This window comes from Myxine glutinosa, chromosome 2 (genome assembly GCF_964187855.1).
Source record: "Myxine glutinosa chromosome 2, kmMyxGlut1.1, whole genome shotgun sequence".
NCBI lineage: Eukaryota > Metazoa > Chordata > Myxini > Myxiniformes > Myxinidae > Myxine > Myxine glutinosa.
In genome coordinates, this window is record NC_136262.1 from 184,843,597 (window position 1) to 184,864,391 (window position 20,795).

Below are 20,795 nucleotides of genomic sequence, written 5' to 3' on the forward strand. Positions count from 1 at the left end.
TGGAGTATCTTCGGAAGGAAGTTCAGTATATGTTGGAGAATGACATCATCGAACCAAGCAGCAGTGAATGGAGCTCACCATGTGTGTTGGTTCCAAAACCTGATGGCAGTTTTCGCTGTTGTACGGATTTAAAACGGGTTAATGCAGTGACCAAGACCGATTCATATCCCATCCCGAGGATTGATGACTGTATTGATAGAATAGGCCCAGCTAAATTTGTAAGTAGGTTGGACTTGCTGAAAGGGTATTGGCAGATTCCTCTTGCTCATCGAGCCAAGGAAATCTCGGCTTTAGTCACACCAAATGGGTTGTATCAGTACAAGGTTCTTCCCTTTGGATTGAAAAACGGGCCTGCTACATTTCAATGGCTGATTAATAAGCTTATTGCAGACCTTGAGGGGGTGGAGGCTTATCTGGATGATGTCATCATCCACACCATGACCATGGAAGATCATATTAAACAAATCCGTGCATTTTTCAAGAAATTGACCGAGGCAGGGTTGACCATCAACTTATCTAAGAGTGAGTTTGTAAAAGCACAGGTGGTGTTCCTAGGCCATGTAGTCGGTCAGGGTCAGGTGCAACCAGTGACAGCCAAGATAGAAGCCATTGATCGCTTCCAAGTTCCAAAAGGGAAGAAGGAGCTTATGAGATTCTTGGGTATGGCTGGTTGGTACCGGCGGTTCTGCAGGAATTTTTCTGATGTGGTAGCCCCTTTAACGAATTTGCTGAGGAAAGAGACCAAGTTTGTTTGGGATGACAAATGTCAAGCTGCCTTTGCCCACGTCAAAGCAATATTAATGAGCTCTCCTGTCCTAGCAGCCCCGGATTTTCAAGAACCATTCAAGTTGGCCATTGATGCAAGTGATGTGGGGGCTGGGGCAGTTCTATTAGAGGAAGATGAGGATGGAGTGGATCACCCGTTGTGCTACTATTCCAAAAAGTTTAACAAACACCAGGCAAATTATGCCACCGTGGAAAAAGAGACCCTTGCTCTCCTGCTAGCGCTTCATACAAGATCGAGGCTCGTGTAAGAGTTAACATCAATCACAAAAAAACCGACACACAAAACATACAATGAGTGAACTAACTTTGGAAATTCCTCTAGGATGTTTGGAAGTTTTGTTGCTTTATTTTGGGGAATATTAATTATTGTTGCTCATGTGAATTGATCATTTGGGGGTGAGTTTTACTTTTGTTTGTTAAAAGGGTTTTTTCAGGAAAAGAAAGTTTTCACTATGTTCAAACTTTCTTGAGGGGGGGAAGTGTTACGGATTCGTCACTTCCGTTGTTGTGGTTTTCATCCACTGTAAACATTTTTGGTTCCATGTACTATTATTGTTATCGTTTAAGTGAAACAGAGATAACTGTTTTCAAAAGGTAAAAAAAGTTAGTGTTTTAAAAGAAACCGGAAACTGGATCGGGAACCGGACGAGGAAGAGGAGGTGGAGCGAGTAAGGTGGAGAAGAAGCCAAGCTGCTTTGAGGTCTTGAGCAAACGCTGGCGAACGGGGGTCACAAGTGAACTTTGGGTTTCCTGGGAAAGGGATTCCTGCGACAGAGTTGTTATCGCTGTGACAGATAAACCTGCATGACAGGTTTTGCGGTTGATTCCGAAGAGAATCATTGGAGTGCCGTTACGTCTCGAGTACAGGCCGGTTGGCCATTTTGCCTCGCGCTGATTTCGCATCGCTCTAGGCTCTTCACCTCGCTTCAACCATTTCACCGCATCCAGACGTTAACCTGGTGTGTGTGTGTAACATGGATTTTGAGTTGGATTTTGGGGTTCGCCGATTGGGAGCTGCTGAATGTCCATACCTGAAGGTGTGATTTCCCAGTCACCTCTTGAGAGTACCTTTGCTCATCTTTGGCAGTGTGACTGTCAACCAAACGGGATTCTGGTCTCGATACAACATCGTTCTGACGATCACTGGAGCGTGGATCGACTTTGGTTTGAAGCTGGGACAGAGACATTGGGAATGTTATTTTCGCTCACTTGGAGCACAGCGAGTTATATTGTACGAAACTGATGGTACCATCATAGGAATGATATATTGGTTGTACAATTGATTAATATTGTTATTGTACTGTTATTCTTGTGTAACCTTAATACAATACTTGTTTGTTGGTAACAATTGGTGTGGTTTCACCATTGATCTTTGACACACAGAATAACACGTCTTTCTGCCGTGACTCCTCTCGGGGCTCGGAGGTACACCGTGACCGGGGTTTGGGGAGGAGCACGTAACAGTATGCATTCAAAGTATAGGGCTGCCGAGTTTCATGGTTTTGAAGTTATGAAGGACACACACATACCCCCCCTCCCCCCCCCCCCCCCCCCCCCACACACACACACACCGTTTTATTTATTATAGATAGCACGATATTTTGAAACATTGTAGACAAATTCATGACAATTAGTTATTGGTTCAGGTACGGATCCAGATCCACATCTGGCTGATACAAAATTGTTCGGCCTGGCGGAGGCTCTACCGAGTTCTGCTCTAGTTTAATGTGGTGTTGGTAGAGCTTAGGCATGATGAGCCGAATGTCCTCCTGCTGCATCAAATTTCCTTGTTATAGCTTTGTAGCAGGGCCAATTGAACCTCTGGCACCGAACCGAGGTCTCTGTCTTGCGACAATACTCCATGCTGTCCCGGTGGCAGATAATTATTTAACTATTTGGACTGGCTTTTGGATTGGACGGTTTACCTATTTAAGGTTGTTTTTGGTGGTTAAAGCCTCATTTGTGTGGGATATTTTTTTCCTTTTTCCAGGGAAGTAAACAGTTTATTAAATAATGTTTGACACAAGTAACACTTGTTGAATATAAAATGTTGTGGTTGAAATAAACTGTTTTGAAGAAGATATTTGGTGAGTTGATGTGAACCTTGTTTGCCATCCATAAGAACATATTGTCAGATGGGGCAGAATTATTGCAACAAAACATTTTGCATTACTTTTTTGTCATCAAGATGGGCATTCGGTAGGATGTAGCAGAATAGTTTGTGGAGATGCAACACCAATGAAGCACTAGTTTTTGCATGAGAATGCAAGCCTGGAACATTCGGGTTTAATCCAGACGCTCAGGGGTGGGAGTTCACCTTGATTTATGACCGAACCACCAATCAGCGACCTCTCGCCTGCAAGAGAGCAGGTGTGTGCTGCCTGCCCCCCCCCCCCTCCCCCCTCCGCCCCTGGCTGGGCAGTGGAGTCATTGACGCTGAACAGAACTATGGCTCATCAGCAGGCCGTAATGGGTATTTTCAGTCCTATCACTTCTTCTGGTCTTTCTCCTGTGGTGTGCCTATGGCCCCATTAAGGCCTATTCCACCAAGGCTCTTCCCTCTGTACGAAACCCAAGGTGTGTACCTCAAAGTGTAAATAGAGAGTTGTGTATAAAGTGTTTTCGTGTTCCTCATTCTCCCTTCTCCTCTTCTTAAATACCCACATGATTGAATTGGGTCTTAATTGAGTTTCTTGAGTTAGCACGATCATTAAACCACTTGGGTTATAAGTCCCATAAAGGACAGATGTGGTGGGAAGTTTAGTATCCAAGTTTAAACCCTTTCCCATTGAGCGTGACAAACCGCTCAAAGTCGCCATTTTCAATGTTTCGGTGAAGAGGAGGAGGAATCCGGTGTGTTACTCGATCAACCTCGGCCAAATCCAATTGAGTTGGGTAAAGGCGTGATTAGGCCCTCAATCCAGCTCAATGCGTCTGGCCTGATTGGACCCGCACCCACCAAAAGCATATGTAAGATTCCTGGTTGCATGCACTTAATTTTAACCACGTTTTATCTCAATAATCGAGTCTTAAAACAGCAATACATGTAAAAGATGCCACAATTGCAGGCCTGAACATTTTCTCTTTGGGGGTTTATTTTTTGTTTAAAAAAATATATATTTTCTTTGCTTTGCAGGTACTGTCCACCTTTGTGCATAGTGGAGACTGCAGTGATGGCAATCCGTGGCATCGGCCACCGCCGTGTGTCACCTGCACTAGTTGTGGTCACATTTCTCCTGCTGCTCGTGTGTGTAGCCTATTGGCGTTTGTTGAAGAACGTCGACGCGTTCAGCAACAATAATGATGTGATGGAAATGATGAAGAGGAACGATATGAATAGGCAATTTTCCATGGAAGCGCAAATGGTTCGGATCATCCAAATCTTCAAAATAGAAACACCAACCGGAAAGGTAATGTTCAGCAACTGACAGTAGGATACCACGGATAGATATAATTTGCCAAAAGTTGCACCCTTGTTGGTATATCCCCTTTAATATAAACTAGGGCATTGCCCGTACTATATCTATATCTAAAATTATATCCCCCCCCTCTATTTACATGAAATGGTTTGGTCCAAAGCGAACGGCTTGCGAGTACGGTGACAATCCCCCCCCTCTATTTACATGCAATGGTTTGGTCCAAAGCGAACGGCTTCCGGAGTTTGGTAAAGAAATCGCCATCGCGTGCACAAACGCGCAGGAAAGCGAATGAATCGCAAATTCGGTTTTATTAGTTTTAAAACATAGTTTAACGCCAACATAGTTTGCAAACGTGAAATAAATGAATACGCTCTCAAATGTGCCATCCGAGGCAGAGTGTGTCCTCCACGTTCGGCACACGCGATCGTTCGCTGCTCTCTGATTGGTTGAATCGTTTTTTGGACATAGCTCGGTAAGTAATTGTCCGATTAATATGAAACCTTGAAAAGGCACATCCTCGGGTCCCCAGCAATATACCTGGCAAGTTAAAAGTATATCGGACCCGTGGTTGTCGAGAAACAGCGGTCACAGACAAACAAACGTACAGACGTACAGACGTACAGAGATTACTGGAATTATAGATAGATAAATTGACGATGCCTGTTTGTCTGTATTCTTTTTCATTTCCATCTCCTCTCTCTCTTTCTCTCTGCTTCATGCATCCTCAACAAACTGTGTAGGCATAATTAACAATGTCTTGCAATTCTGCTTGATGCTCGTGAAAGAAGAGCAAGGTTGAACCGACAGTGAGGAAGTGGGGCCACAATAAACAAGGGGGTGAACGGAGGAAAATAATCATGAGAGAGAGGAGAGAGAGAAAAGAAAAGGAGAGAGAGAAAGAGAAAGAGAAAGAGAAAGAGAAAGAGAGAAAGAAAGAAAAAGAAAACACTGAAACCAGCAAGAGGGTTAAGTTAGGGAGGGTAAATAGGGCTAATAAAGATCATGGAGAAGGATGAGTGATGACATTGGGTGGCAGCGCATTGCCTGCTTGAAGCCCTGGGAGGAAAGTGTTGGAACGAATGGCCTCTTGAGGGTGGATTCCATAGGAGAACGGGGGAGGATATTGAGGTGTGTGGTCAGCCTGGATTTTGGAAGTTCAACAAAGCAAAACAAACCTTCTGGAGCAAAAGGGTGAGATAGTGAGATATTCCAGGGCATGTTCTATTTATCAGATCAGCATTTAATAAACACCAAATCAGCAGAGTGACACAGCTGCAGTCTGCATAGCAGTGGGAGAGTGGGAGGGGGGTTCTCTACAACAATGTGAAGTCATCTGCAACAGGAAGAGAGGGCTTTCCAGAGCAGTGGACAGGTGGTTTATGTAGATGAGGAACAAAACTAGCCCCAATACACTTCCTTGGGGAATTCCAGCCTCTACTGGGAGAAGAGGGCTCCATTGGCAGCAACTGCACTGGTGGAGGAAGTCCAAAATCCAGGAATGAAGGTGGCCTTATATTCTACAGACAAAGAGCTTGGCAAGCAGAGCAGGATGCTAGACTGTGTCAAATGGCCATGGTATGTCCAAAGGAAAGGTTCTGACATGATTCAGATTTAGGGCCTCCACTTGCTAAGAGAGGGGAGCGGCAGCATGTCCAGTGTCGAGTGACTGGGACAGAATACAAACTGATAGTCAGAGATCAGACCGTTTCAAAACAGGAAAGACTTGACATCAGCAGCAATAATGGATTCTATGACTTTACTTGTAATTTTGGAAGTATGTTCAGTGGTCTGTAGCTATTAGGATATGTTTTGTACCCTTCTTGTAGATGGGGGTGATGTTTGCTGACTTCCAGGCTGATTGGGAGGTGGCCAAAGGAGAATGAAAGACTTAATAGGGCAAAGAAAGGTAAGCAAGAACAGCAGAGCAGGATTTGAGAGCATGGGCACTGCTGTCATCCAGGCACGTTGCTAAAACAGGGTCAATAACTGACATTATTTATGGTATTCGAAGGTGGATAAATTATAAACTCAAGGAGGTAGTTTAAACACCATAAGAATTTAGTGAATCCTCATCTAGATTATTTTATACAGTTTTGGTCTCCACATCTGAGGAAGACACAGAGAGGGAACGGCATCGCCATTACTAGATTGATTCCAGGGCTAGCGGGACAACGCTAGGAGGAACGTTTGAAGGAGATGGGACTTTATGAAAGGTTGTGATAGCGAGGGGATTTGATTGAGATTTCTACAAAGAATGAAAGGTGTAGACAAGATATATGAACTGGAGTTTTTCAGCAGAGTAGATGGTGTTAGGACCAGTGGCCATAACTTGAGTGTAAAGATGAGAGTTAGGACAGTTTTATGGCAGGGGACTTTCGGTTGGATAGCGGTTAATGTATGGAATAGGCTCCCTGGAAAGGTTGTGGGAATGGAATGGCTGGATAAGTTTAAATTGGAATTAGATAGGTACCTGGATGCATTGGAGAAAGAGAGGGATGGGGATATTGGCAGGACTCATAAGTCGCTTGTGTGTGGATAGGATGATCATACTTGGGTTGGTGCTGCGCAGACATGATGGGCCAAATGGCCTCCTCCTATACCAAAGTTTCTTGTCCAGAGCTAAAAAAAAAAACACATGGACACAGCTAGGACTTCCAGGAAAGAAGTCGGTATTTCAGAAAAGTGTATCTGGGGTGAATTAGCGGGGGTAGAAAAGATCAAGGTTTGGATGAGGGAAGATAAGAGATGGTGGTGAACAGCTGTTTTAAAGACCTGGAGGGAGGAGTGGGATTGAAGAGTGAGGGAGTTTGTTCCAGAGGTGGAAGAAAACAGGAATGAAGGAGTGAAGGTGAGCGGAGAGTCTTGATTTTGGCAGTTTAACCAGAAGAGGGTTGCTGGCAGATCTTGTGCGACCTGAAGGAGTATTTGGGGGACAGAGCACAGATAGAGCTGGGGGAGCAAGACTGGAGAGGAGTCGGTAGAAGACAGAAAGACCACCAACCTGCCTGCGATGAGTGAGTGAAAGGCCCTCGGAGTTAGCTTCATCGCAGGAGATTCCAATGATTCTGAAAGCTTTGGTTTCAACAGCGTGAAGCTGAGCTAGGTGTGAGGAAGGAGCACCGGCCCAGAGGGGAGAGCAGTATTCCATTGAGCAATTGCTTGATATTGATTGCAATTGCTTGATTGAGTGATGCTTGATATTTCTATTTCAAAGGCCATGAGATGTATTAATTTATCACTTGTCTACTAATGTCCTTGTAATCAATGGAAAATGTATTTCTAAATGCCCTTGCCTTGAGCATGTGATGCATTTTACACATATAAACTTCCCAAATAGCATAGGGATCACTGTATAGTTAAATAAGACAACAAGATTGTCTGTGCTGAATCTAACAAATATCAATGTCTTGTCGGACCAGTTAACGCCAGAGGACATGCTGAGGTACATCCAACGAGCAATACTCAAGTTTGAACAGCAAAAGGTATGAGGCTGCACATCAAATAACGAGGGTAATTCCGGTTGATGTAGAATTTTATTCAATAAGGTAGAGGATACAGGGAAGTTGATGTAGTATCACCCATTCTCCAGCTATTCTGCTGCGAGATGTATACACTCGTCCCATCAAGGTAGCAGTGCCTCGATCACGTCATACACCAAGATTTCCTCGGGATCGGTGCTCGTACACCGCCATTGCAGGACATGTACTTTGAAGTCTTCATAATTTGTAAACTTGATACCATCCACACGTTCTTTGAATGATCCAAAGACATCAAAATCACAAGGTGGCAAATCTGGACCACATGGATGATTTAGAATTACTCAACTTTTCTCCATTAATGTGATAAATAATCCGAAATACTCTAAGGTTTCACCACCTTATCATTTCATGATTCCGAGGTACAATCAACAGATATGGGACAAGATGAGATGCAGTCTTCGGGAAATACCTTGATTAATCAGTGAACAGTAAAGCTGATAACTTCATTGGAGGCCGAGACGTACTTGTGCCTCACCACTTGATTTTCTATGCACCGGTTATTCTGTTTGTTTATTGAAATTTCCTTCTGGCAAAAGAAGCATTGCAATGAACTTTGAAGTAAATATGTCAGAAACGAAGTACTGTTATTAATAAATATTTTTTCCTCTGCAGTCTAACTTTTCCAACCAAATTCAGATCAAGGCGTCGTACATCGACAGACTTCAGGGTAAGTTGACACCCTGACATTCTGAAATAAAACAAAACCGAAAGTCTAACAGCGGTGTCGCCGGGCTTGTAAAATATTATAAACCACAAACACATATTATTAGCTTTTTAAACAGTCGCTAATGCTGTTTATAACATTAAACAAAGAAATTTGGAGGAATCCTGACATCCGTGAGGTGAGATAAGTTTTACTTACAGAACTGAGAGTAGATCTACTTTAATCTATATACCCCACAAGGGTTGGAGGTGTGCTCATTTACCAAGCAGCTAGCTAGCACTTGCCAAGCCAGCCATTCCTTAACGGTTTTAAATGTAGTGCTTGCTCGAATGCTTAAACCACTTGGCGATCTCTCCACAAGAAACTTGGTAAATGAACACACACCCAATGTTCTTGAGACCCGACCATAGATAGACTGTAATCTATATACCCCAAAGAGGAATGACTCCCGTAGTGAGCGGGTGAACGAGTAAACTAAAATGTCGGTCAGTGGAGTCAGCCGTCATAATGACATCATAGACGTAATGACATAATGGACAAAAAATTGCCGCTATTTTAATATGTAGAAGATGGTATATTTTAACTTCCAGTAAGTTTGCAGTCACTACGAAGGGATTAGTGTTACGATTAGATTTATTATAATATCAACGTTACGTTATCATTATTTCGAAAATGATATTACCATTAAAAAAACCGAGGCGAATTCCTTACTTTTGTGATTATTAATATTAGTGCCGAACACCGCTTATCATGGCATCATGAACCATACACCGCTTCAATCCATTAACTTTGTATTCATGACATTGGGATTAAAGTGTTATGGTTATATTTACTATATTATTATGATTATTATTACAAAAACGATACTACTGAAACGATACACTACTGTATTAAGAAACCTGGGCTTAATTTGTCCAAAGATGTCCGAAGATGAGGCATGAAGCCTAAGGCCTATACGTACCGTATTGTTGGAAGACACGTAACGCCGATGCTTTCGATATTTGATGGTTATTTTAACAATCAGTTTGTTTTGGTTTCACTCTGAATGAAAAACGTAAGGAGCATGGCGATTGTGATATATAAGAGGTTCGACGATATGTTCGGCATGAACGGCATATACATCAAAATGGCGATGTGTGGAGAGTCAGCCGCCGTAATGATATCAGACGTAATCACATCACCCTGTCATGCGACCAGATCCTCAGCTCTGATTGGTATACGTTTGAGGGGACACAGTACATACATACATACATACAGACGGACAAACACTGTTCTAGATGGCTTTGCCTGATGGGTGACGCCGTAAAAAATGCCCTCACTGACACAATGATATATATATATATATATATATATATATATTATATTGTTACGGTTTTCCACCGCCCTTCTTACCCTTACCAAGGGGGGATTAAGCCCCTTGTTCTTTCTGGGCCTGGCGTAACCGAGAGACTTGAAACGCCTCTTCCGGGCAAACGCAAGGTAGGGTTTCGGGACCAGGTCTCGCTCGTACCTAAATACCTGCGCCACCACGGAAGCAGGGAACCAAGCCTCGCACGAGCCACGTGTAATTTGAGTACACCGAGCGGATTGCGTACCACGTGGCCCGTGCAGTCACCGTTGATATTGGACCCCGATTAGAGCGGTTGTATTCGTACCACGCTTAGTCAATGAGGGAAATGACAAGAACAATCGAATGGAAGGAAGAACACAGGTTTAATTATTATTCCCAATATTATGTACAATGATCGGTAGAAGCAGAGACACAGAGCAGAACTTAAGCAGTCTTATTCTTAATGCCCAGACTCGGGCCCGTTCACACTCACACAGGGAATTGCAGGCAGGATGATGTTCAGGCCAAACGCGCCGGCTTGGTCGTCCAGGAACGGCCCCGTCCGGCTCTCCTCGGTCACAGCACGTCCCGCGATGATAGCAAGCAGGCGGTGGAAGGATCCTCGTAGCGCGTCTCCCGAACAAAAGCAGATGATGAGGCAGGAAGGCGGGAAGGAATGTACGCGTCTCTCGGCACGGCTGGCGGTTCCACATCGCGTTTAGCAACCAGCGCGCTATCACTCACGTAACCCAATGCACTATAGCGGCTCGGCTTCAAGCTCAACCGAGCGTCACTTTAATATGAGCGCGTATCTTTGTTCATGCGCGTCTTTCTCCGATCTCGTATCTTTCAAGCTCTACTGCTGACCGCGCTCCTTCAACTCCTCTCCTCTTACTGCTGACCGCGCTCCTTCAACTCCTCACTCAATGCCAACTCACCGCCAACTGCTCGACTCGATGCTCAACTCCACTTACTGCTCCTGGTGGATTTGCGCAACGGCTTATATCTGCCACGCCCTGAGCCTTCTCGAACCTTCCAACCACGCCCTGTGATGCAGTGCTGCCGCCACACCCTCTGAGCCTGGATTGGCGGCTCGCGCTTACCATCAGCTTCTTCGCCGCCCTCATTCGGTCCCGACCCGACCCTCCAGGCCGGCCTCGTGTTAATTCGTGCCAAAAAGCCAAAGGCAGCATAAGAGGCATGAGGCAATGGAGGCGGGATAAGGCAATGGAAATATGAGAAGGACCTATTCTCCTTACTCTACTCAACGCAAAACTAACACAGGAAAAGGTCTATTCTCACACATACTATGAAATAACTGAACTATCGCGAGGCTACGTATCGTTTGTGTGACTAACTATGAGGGGGAAATTTAACCCTTATTATACAAAACTCAAAACCGCAACAATATATATATATATATTCAGATTATGTTTTTGCTGTATTGTGGAACATCAAGATATTGCTCATCGGTGAAATTTAGAGCAGGTTGGGGAGGCCAGGGAAAAAAAAAAAAAAAAAAAGGGGGAAATAGGGGAAAGGAAATTGAAATTTGTCCATTTTTAGACAGATCATATGTAGATGTATAGCAGTCGATTAGATATCCCTAAAGAGGGGAAGTTGAGGAAGCTGTCGTGTATATTAGTACTCGCTTATGGATGTTAACACATTGATGAATGACCCTTTGGAGCAACTACCTCCTCTCAATGAGGATGGTATATCAAATCAAATCAAATCAAAGTAAGTATATGCATGGTCCCTTATTTAATGCAACCATTGGTTTTCCTCTATTTTTTAATACAGAAAACTTGGAGGTTATGAAAACGGAGTGCGAGGAGAGATTACAAGTCTACAAGAGGAATGCAACTTCACTGACGAACCGAATAGCGTATGAGAGGCAAGATAGTTTGTGCCTTTTCTGTTGAATTTAACCCTCCACGAAAAATATACAATTTTTTTTGCTGTATGTACTTGTATTTAGAGCTCCAATTAAAGATGGACGAGAACTTTTTCCAGAAGAACCCATCTTTGACACGAGATAATTTAATTACCTTGTTAGAGCCACATCACCACTCTCAGAATCATTCGGTAAGTCATGACAAACATGAAGAGCGAAAGCTTGTGAGAAAGAATGCATCACAAAAATAAACTAGAGGTTCCAGGGAACCTGAACTCAACTGGTCTATATCAATATGGTTAGAATATGCATAATAGAACCACAAACTATATAGTTTGTATGTGCTAAAAATATATGACAAAAATTGATTTTTCAATATGGCTGCCCTGCAGCGCCCAAATGCAATCCCAAACTAGTTCATGTCTTAAAGATGCTGCATAACAAGTTTCATCAAATTTGATCAATATTTGTGACTTTTAGAGCGTAGAGGTCGAATTGTTTACAGACGACAGACAGACAGACAGACAGACGACGGACACTGAGTGTCGACAAAAACTCAGCTGGACATAGTCCAGTTGAGTTAATAATTCGATTAGAAATGTTCATTGGCATAGCTTTACTTGGGAAGGAATTTAGGAAAAATTACACTTCGAGCAATGAATACAGCAGTCAAGACAGCCAGCTTAATCCGCCAGAGGAATCAAATCAGAAAAATGTCAGACTTGCATTATAACAGTAGTATTCTGGAAAATAAAAACGATACCTGAATGAACATATTTGTTGAGAATCGAGATGAACATAGCGCTTGTCTGACGGTCATTTCAGCTTCCAGTGCATTGACAAAATGAACGAGATGAAGAGTCAATACGAGAAGGAAATAATGACATTGCAACAAAACATTCAGGTACGCAACATACACCAGGGGTAACTTTCAGAGAGGGTAAGGATGGGGTAATGTTACCGACGTTCCGTAAACTTTACGTTAAATAAACTTGTACTAAAGTAGAGATTGTTGAGCATATTTAAATTGATTTCCCTTTGACATGTTTGAATATCAAGTCATTATTGTACTGGATAAAATCAGAGGATGTGTCAGTGTTTCTTTCTGACGTACAGGACACTATATTAACGTCGTTTTCAAATGGACCTGGTTTATTGATGACCTGTTTGGTGATGTGAAGGGTTCATCAACAAACCAGGATCCTTTGAAAAGATGGTGCCCTTTATCAAATTCAATGATGCCATACTTTACCTGTGAAGCAACCAGGATGGCATTTTGTAGTTCGATGCCATTCTGTTTGAAGTCAAAACCCAAAACTTGAGGGCGAGCTGCTGTGCCTCTGAGGTCTCCTTAAAGTCGTTAATCTTTCCAGAGCATCGCCCAACATTTCAAAACCAGGGTTGGAATGATTCATTTACATTGGGGGACATCCCCACCTTTGGCTCCGCCCGTTAACTCGGTGGCAAAAGGTGTTCTCACACTCGTTGGGCACGGATTTGTTGTCACGCACATCTGCTGGACAAAATGTCAGAGGAACCGCAGACGTGGGTGGTTGAGATGACATCATTGTTTGTGGGAGCCCCTCTGGTGCTGATGCGAGCATGAAATCCGGAATTGAGATCGGAGATGCCCAGACCATGAGGAGCTCCACTGTGATGCAGGTTGGGTTGTGGCGATAGCGCAGTGACACCATGGCCGAATGCGTGTGAATACAAGCTTGGGTTCAACTCTTCATATCATAAAGTCGATCCGGGCAGTATTGGGTCGAAACCCAGGTATTTCTGTAACACACCTGTGGGCGTTTCACTATGTGGTGGTCCAAGAGGGCATAAAGAACATGACGTGTATGGTGGACAAGAGCAGACGGTGGTTCTGCCTCGTTATGAAAACCGTCTTAGATTTCTAAGTGGTCTTACATTCCCCCTCAGCCCCCCATCCCTCCGCCCACCTGATCCCACCACCTCAGACGGGTGGGAGCCGTGGTGCCAGCTGAAGGCGGCGACTGTCGATTTGCATCCCTTAAGGGAAGCCCATGTTATAATCTCTTAAAATGGTACATGCTGTTTCAAAACGACGGGAGGTTTGCTACCCTGTTTGACCGGGATGTCCGGAGACGCCCGGAGACAGTTACACATTTATAATTAATGTTATCCTTTATCAATTATTTTGTTCTTTTGCACCTGTTGTTAAGTTAGCCGAACACTCGTATAACATTCTATGGTGCTGCCTCCCATCCACCTTCTCTGATGCTCACTTAGATTTCCCTCCCCTCACACTGCCTTTCCCTCCCCTCCCCCTCCTCCTCCTCCTCCCTCGCTTCCCTTACGCTACTCCTCCTCTCTCCCTCCCCCACTTCCCCACCCCACTCTGTCACCCCTTCCTCCTCCCCCCACCTCCACAGCAAGGCCAAGCGCAACTTGGACCCGAGCAGCAAGCCCAGGCGCAACTTGGACCCGAGCAACAAGCCCAGGCGCAACCTGGACCCGAGCAGCAAGCCCAGGCGCAACTTGGACCCGAGCAGCATGGCCAAGCGCAACTTGGACCCGAGCAGCAAGGCCAGGCGCAACTTGGACCCGAGCAGCAAGCCCAGGCGCAACTTGGACCCGAGCAGCATGGCCAAGCGCAACTTGGACCCGAGCAGCAAGGCCAGGCGCAACTTGGCCCAGAGCAGCAAGGCCAGGTGCAACTAGGCCCCGAGCAGCGAGCCCAGGCGCAACTAGGCCCCGAGCAGCGAGCCCAGGCGCAACTTGGACCCGAGCAGCGAGCCCAGGCGCAACTTGGACCCGAGCAGCGAGCCCAGGTGCAACTTGGACCCGAGCAGCATGGCCAAGCGCAACTTGGACCCGAGCAGCAAGCCCAGGCGCAACTTGGACCCGAGCAGCATGGCCAAGCGCAACTTGGACCCGAGCAGCAAGGCCAGGCGCAACTTGGCCCCGAGCAGCAAGCCCAGGCGCAACTTAGACCCGAGCAGCAAGCCCAGGCGCAACTTGGACCCGAGCAGCATGGCCAAGCGCAACTTGGACCCGAGCAGCAAGGCCAGGCGCAACTTGGCCCAGAGCAGCAAGGCCAGGTGCAACTAGGCCCCGAGCAGCAAGGCCAGGTGCAACTTGGACCCGAGCAGCAAGGCCAGGCGCAACCTGGACCCGAGCAGCAAGGCCAGGCGCAACTTGGACCCGAGCAGCAAGGCGAGGCGCAACTTGGAGCCGAGCAGCAAGGCCAGGCGCAACTTGGACCCGAGCAGCAAGACGAGGCGCAACTTGGACCCGAGCAGCAAGGCCAGGTGCAACTTGGAGCCGAGCAGCAAGGCCAGGCGCAACTTGGAGCCGAGCAGCAAGGCCAGGCGCAAATTGGACCCGAGCAGCAAGGCCAGGCGCAACTTGGACCCGAGCAGCAAGGCGAGGCGCAACTTGGAGCCGAGCAGCAAGGCCAGGCGCAACTTGGACCCGAGCAGCAAGACGAGGCGCAACTTGGACCCGAGCAGCAAGGCCAGGTGCAACTTGGAGCCGAGCAGCAAGGCCAGGCACAACTTGGAGCCGAGCAGCAAGGCCAGGCGCAACTTGGACCCGAGCAACAAGGCCAGGTGGAAGGTGGCCCTGAGCAGCAAGGCCAGGCGCAACTTGGAGCCGAGCAGCAAGGCCAGGCACAACTTGGACCCGAGCAGCAAGGCCAAGCGCAACTTGGACCCGAGCAGCAAGGCCAGGCACAACTTGAACCCGAGCAGCAAGGCCAGGCGCAACTTGGACCCGAGCAACAAGGCCAGGTGGAAGGTGGCCCTGAGCAGCAAGGCCAGGTGGAAGGTGGACCCGAGCAGCAAGGCCAGGTGGAAGGTGGACCCGAGCAGCAAGGCCAGGTGGAAGGTGGCCCTGAGCAACAAGGCCAGGTGGAAGGTGGCCCTGAGCAGCAAGGCCAGGTGGAAGGTGGACCCGAGCAGCAAGGCCAGGTGGAAGGTGGCCCCGAGCAGCAAGGCCAGGTGGAAGGTGGCCCTGAGCAGCAAGGCCAGGTTGAAGGTGGCCCTGAGCAGCAAGGCCAGGTGGAAGGTGGCCCTGAGCAGCAAGGCCAGGTGGAAGGTGGACCTGAGCAGCAAGGCCAGGTGGAAGGTGGCCCCGAGCAGCAAGGCCAGGTGGAAGGTGGCCCTGAGCAGCGAGGCCAGGTGGAAGGTGGCCCTGAGCAGCAAGGCCAAGAACATGGAATGCCAGCGGAAGAAATTTGAGTTCACGAAAACATTTTCCCTGCTGAAGGTACAATGAAAAGTGATTGAAGTACATGTTTGTGATGTTTGACTGTGGTTTTACATCCTCCTTCAACAGACTTTCTACATCACAAAATCGGTTCGTTGAGATTAGAAAGCAATGTTGATCTAACTATTTTATTAGTTTAAAAAAAAATACAAAACCTAATCCAGTATTTTTGCGAAATGAAGGAAGTATTCATTAATCAACTTGCACAGAAAAAAAAACATCATTTTGTTGCAAACTTTCGTGACTTTTCCATTTATATATCTGTTCCATTTATACATACATTTACAGCAATACCCTAATTTACATCTCCATTTTTATGTCATCACGTTATTAATAACCACAAGCCAACTTGCATTGCCAACCTCGCTCTTACGTCACTTTAACAACCATATCTATTATTCTCGAGAATTCTCAGAATTTACAAGAAAATAAAGACCTCAGAATACATCGCTAAAGTACCAAATTGAAAGATCGCAAAATTGCCGAAAGAACTACTGGACTGTAGTGTACTTTGCTTCACACATGAAGAAATGTAGGTACCTCACCGTAGATTGACCAAGATAAGAGGCGTCATAAAACTGTTACCTTAGAAGTGAAATGAAATGTTATTCATTGAATGGATGCTGCTGAACGTGTCCTTTCTAATAAATGCTCGACCCAAACAAAGCCAATGGGAATCTGACGCAACAAACCCAGGCAGTGAATAATCAGCTTACAGGCCTGACTGTGTTCAAAAAGTATCCGACCTTTATTTTTCGTGCGTAAAAAAAAAGAAGCTAGGGAGGCGTTGATTGGTGCACGTATGTAGGCGATCCTAATGCGCACGCGTGAATTTTTTCCCACCTGCAGAAGCTGTCATTCGACGGCAGACCGCCGATGAGTGAGGACATGTAAGTGAGCGCCGTCGGATTTTCGTTTTTGACAAAATGACGGAAAAACTTGAACAACGCTACTGCATCAAATTTTGTGTAAAGCTTGGCGATTCCCAAGTGGAAACGATCCGCAAGATTCAACACCGTTCATTCCATTATGAAGGAGGATTTGGGCTTCAGGAGAATCTCAGCGAAGTTCGTACCAAAGCTGCTAAGGATTGAGCAGAAGCAACTCCGTTTGGAGATCGCACAGGACATGCTGGAGACTGTGAACAGCTATCCCCCCCAGCTTCCTCAACACAGTGATCACTGGCGATGAGTCCTGGGTTTATGGGTACGACCCAGAAACCAAGTTGCAGTTTTGATGCAAGTTTGATGAAACACAAAACAAAATCGGATGAAAATAAATAAATAATAATCATTAAAAAATTAAATTATTAATCAATTCGGTCATAGAACACGTAAACCACCACCATTTCATCAGAATCTGTAACTTCCCCCCCCAAATTTTTTTTACACATTAATCGAATAATTAAATAATTAATCGATTAATTAATAAATGAAAAATAGCCTTTGCAGCCAAATCACCTGGTCATTGGCATGTCCAAATATCAGCTTCCAAACTCAAAAGGTGCCTGAGTTAATGGTCAGAAGAGAAAGGAAATTTAATTAATGAAATAAGTACTTAATTAATCGCTAATAATTAAATCTCCTCAATTAATTTAATAATCAAGAAAAACAAAAAATAAAATTTTTGACAAAGGACTTGCTCACTATTGTGCCGTAATTTCAGATTCCTCGCTCAAAGGATGGCTGAGATATCGCCCGGACAAACAAACAAGAAAACAAACAAGTACAGATACATTCAAAGTATACCGCCCCCATGCCAAATAATTAAATATCCTGCAGCGCGGCATTGCCGGGGCGCCTCAGGCGCCCGGCAATACCACAGTGCAGCTCATAAAGATTGCATTGGGAGGGAGAGGTGTACAACAAACAAACAACCAGAGTGAAAACGGAGTACTCCCTTTCAGCGTGCGTCACTGCCGAGCCCCCTTCGGTGCCCGGCAATGACGTTTTGCAATGCCTGGAGATGGCATAGGAAAGGAGCGGTGTACAACAAGAACAGATACATTCAAAGTACACCGCCCCCATGCCAAATAAATAAATATCCTCCAGCGCCTTCTGCTCCCGCCGATACCGCAGTGCTGCTCAGAGACTGAATTGGGAGGCAGAGGTGTACAATAATTATTGATTGATTAATTGCATAATTAAAATCAATAAATATTGATCATAAAATATTTTCTTAATCAATTGGCTTAATTAAATTTGTTAATTAAATTAATTGATCAATAAATAATTAATTGATTAATCAATAAATCAAAATTAGCCTTTACAGCCAAATCACTTGGTCATTGTCATGTCCAAATATTAGCTTCCTAGTTCAAAAGGTGTCTGAGATAATGCCCAGATGAGAAAGGAAATAAATAATTACTTAATTAATCGATAATAATTAAATAACTGATCAATCAATTGTTTAATCAAAAAACAAAAAATACCGTTTTTGACAAAGTAGTTGCTCACTATTGTGCCAAAATATCAGCTTCCTAACTCAAAGGATGGCTGAGATATCGCCTGGACAAACAAACAACCAGATTGAAAACTGAGTACTCCCTTTCAGCGTGTATCATTGCCGAGCCCCCTTCGGTGCCCGGCAATGACGATATGCAGCGCCTGGAGATGGCATAGGAATGGAGCGGTGCACAAAAATATAATTTATAGCCACATCACCTGGTCACCATCATGTCCAAATATCAGCTTCCTAGCTCAAAACGTGCTTGAGATATTGCCCAGATGAGAAAGAAAATAAATAAATGATTAATAATGAAAAGAAAAGAAAAAATCAGAAAATAATTAAATAATTAATCAACTGGCTCATAGACCACATAAACCACCACCATTTCTTTTCAAAACCAGCCCCCTTCGGTGCCCGGCAATGACGTTATGCAGCGCCTGGAGATGGCAGAGGAAAGGAGCGGTGTACAATAGCTTATAGTACGTACTAATAGTAATACGGACACAGGCCATGTTGGGCAGATTAGCAATACGGACACAGGCCATGTGGGGCAGATTAGCAATATGGACACAGGCCATGTGGGGCAGATTAGCAATACGGACACAGGCCAGGTGGGGCAGATTAGTATTACGGACACAGGCCATGTGGGGCAGATTACCAATACGGACACAGGCCATGTGGGGCAGATTAGCAATATGGACACAGGCCATGTGGGGCAGATTAGCAATATGGACACAGGCCATGTGGAGCAGATTAGCAATACGGACACAGGCCAGGTGGGGCAGATTAGTATTACGGACACAGGCCAGGTGGGGCAGATTAGCAATACGGACACAGGCCAGGTGGGGCAGATTAGTAATACGGACACGGGCCAGGTGGGGCAGATTAGCAATACGGACACAGGCCATGTGGGGCAGATTAGTAATACGGACACAGGCCAGGTGGGGCAGATTAGCAATACGGACACAGGCCAGGTGGGGCAGATTAGCAATACGGACACGGGCCATGTGGGGCAGATTAGCAATACGGACACAGGCCATGTGGGGCAGATTAGTATTACGGACACAGGCCAGGTGGGGCAGATTAGCAATACGGACACGGGCCATGTGGGGCAGATTAGCAATACGGACACGGGCCATGTGGGGCAGATTAGCAATACGGACACGGGCCAGGTGGGGCAGATTAGCAATACGGACACGGGCCAGATTAGTAATACGGACACAGGCCATGTGGGGCAGATTAGTAATACGGACACAAGCCAGGTGGGGCAGATTAGTAATACGGACACAAGCCAGGTGGGGCAGATTAGTAATATGGACACAAGCCAGGTGGGGCAGATTAGTAATATGGACACAAGCCAGGTGGGGCAGATTAGTAATACAGACAAAGGCCCTTTACCCTGTAACCTGCGACTGCTTTTCCTTGTGCCATAGTTCCCTGCTTCATGTGCAATAGTCGTTGTTCCTTTTATTTGAAAGCTTAACTAAACATTTTCTTTCTACACCTGATAGTGAATACACAAGTGTGTGACATATTATATATTTTATTTGAACAATTTGTTTTTCAGGAATACAAGATACGAAGCAAGCAGGAGAGTGGCAAAAGGCTAAAGCAATGAAAAAAAGAGAATATTCATTTGGTGATTCAAGAGGAAAATGAAATTCAACAAGGAAATGGTTTAATTTTTTTTTTTTTTTTGCATCAAAACGCAGTTTCACAGCAATTATGAAATTATCAGCTACCGTTGTACCTGTATTTTATACCGATTTTCAATCCTTGTCAAACTATGAAAACAATAATGGTGGAGAGGGATGATGGTGGCAATGGTTCAGGAGTCATCGGAAAAAATGTAAATGATGAACATTTTGTTTATTTATTTAATTTTTCCCCATGATTTTGCAACCACTGTTACCTCTTTCCCTCCACACCTGTATAATCCAGAAAATGCCGAATCACAAAACGGGCATCAACTGTAATTGTGATGGATAAACCTTAATTTGTTTGTGTGAAATGACATTTGGTGCATGTTTGATAATTTAAGGGAGATAACTCTATAAAACTGCTCGACACAAGTTATATGTAAGCGGATGTTACACGCAAGATGGTGGATTCCTCGCGGTCCCATATATATATATATATATATATATACATACATATATATATATATATATATATATATACATATATATATACATATATATATATATATATATATATATATATATATACATATCAACTGACAACAACAAACAATCAACTGACAGATATATATATATATATATATATATATATATATATATATATATATATATATATATATATATATATATATATATATAATATATATATATATATCTGTCAGTTGATTGTTTGTTTGACATTTGTATTGCAGTGTACAAGAAGGTATAAATAAGTGAATGACATGTTTATCTAACCATTTATTCGGGGGAAAATTATTACAGAAGTGTACCAC

At 44.6% G+C, this 20,795-nt stretch overlaps 1 protein-coding gene across 1 annotated transcript in view; it reads left to right on the forward strand.

Annotated features, from left to right (window-relative positions):
* Nucleotides 1-20,328, forward strand: part of LOC137421002 (uncharacterized) — a 31,269-nt gene extending 10,941 nt beyond the window's left edge. The window contains exons 2-8 of the mRNA XM_068106619.2: nt 3,923-4,196; nt 7,625-7,687; nt 8,357-8,411; nt 11,542-11,635; nt 12,461-12,539; nt 14,038-15,874; nt 19,890-20,328. Of these exons, the coding sequence (XP_067962720.2) occupies nt 3,960-4,196; nt 7,625-7,687; nt 8,357-8,411; nt 11,542-11,635; nt 12,461-12,539; nt 14,038-15,846 (2,337 nt within the window). The 5' untranslated portion in view covers nt 3,923-3,959 and the 3' untranslated portion in view covers nt 15,847-15,874; nt 19,890-20,328. The remainder of the gene's footprint in view (nt 1-3,922; nt 4,197-7,624; nt 7,688-8,356; nt 8,412-11,541; nt 11,636-12,460; nt 12,540-14,037; nt 15,875-19,889) is intronic.
* Nucleotides 20,329-20,795: the final 467 nt, after the last annotated feature.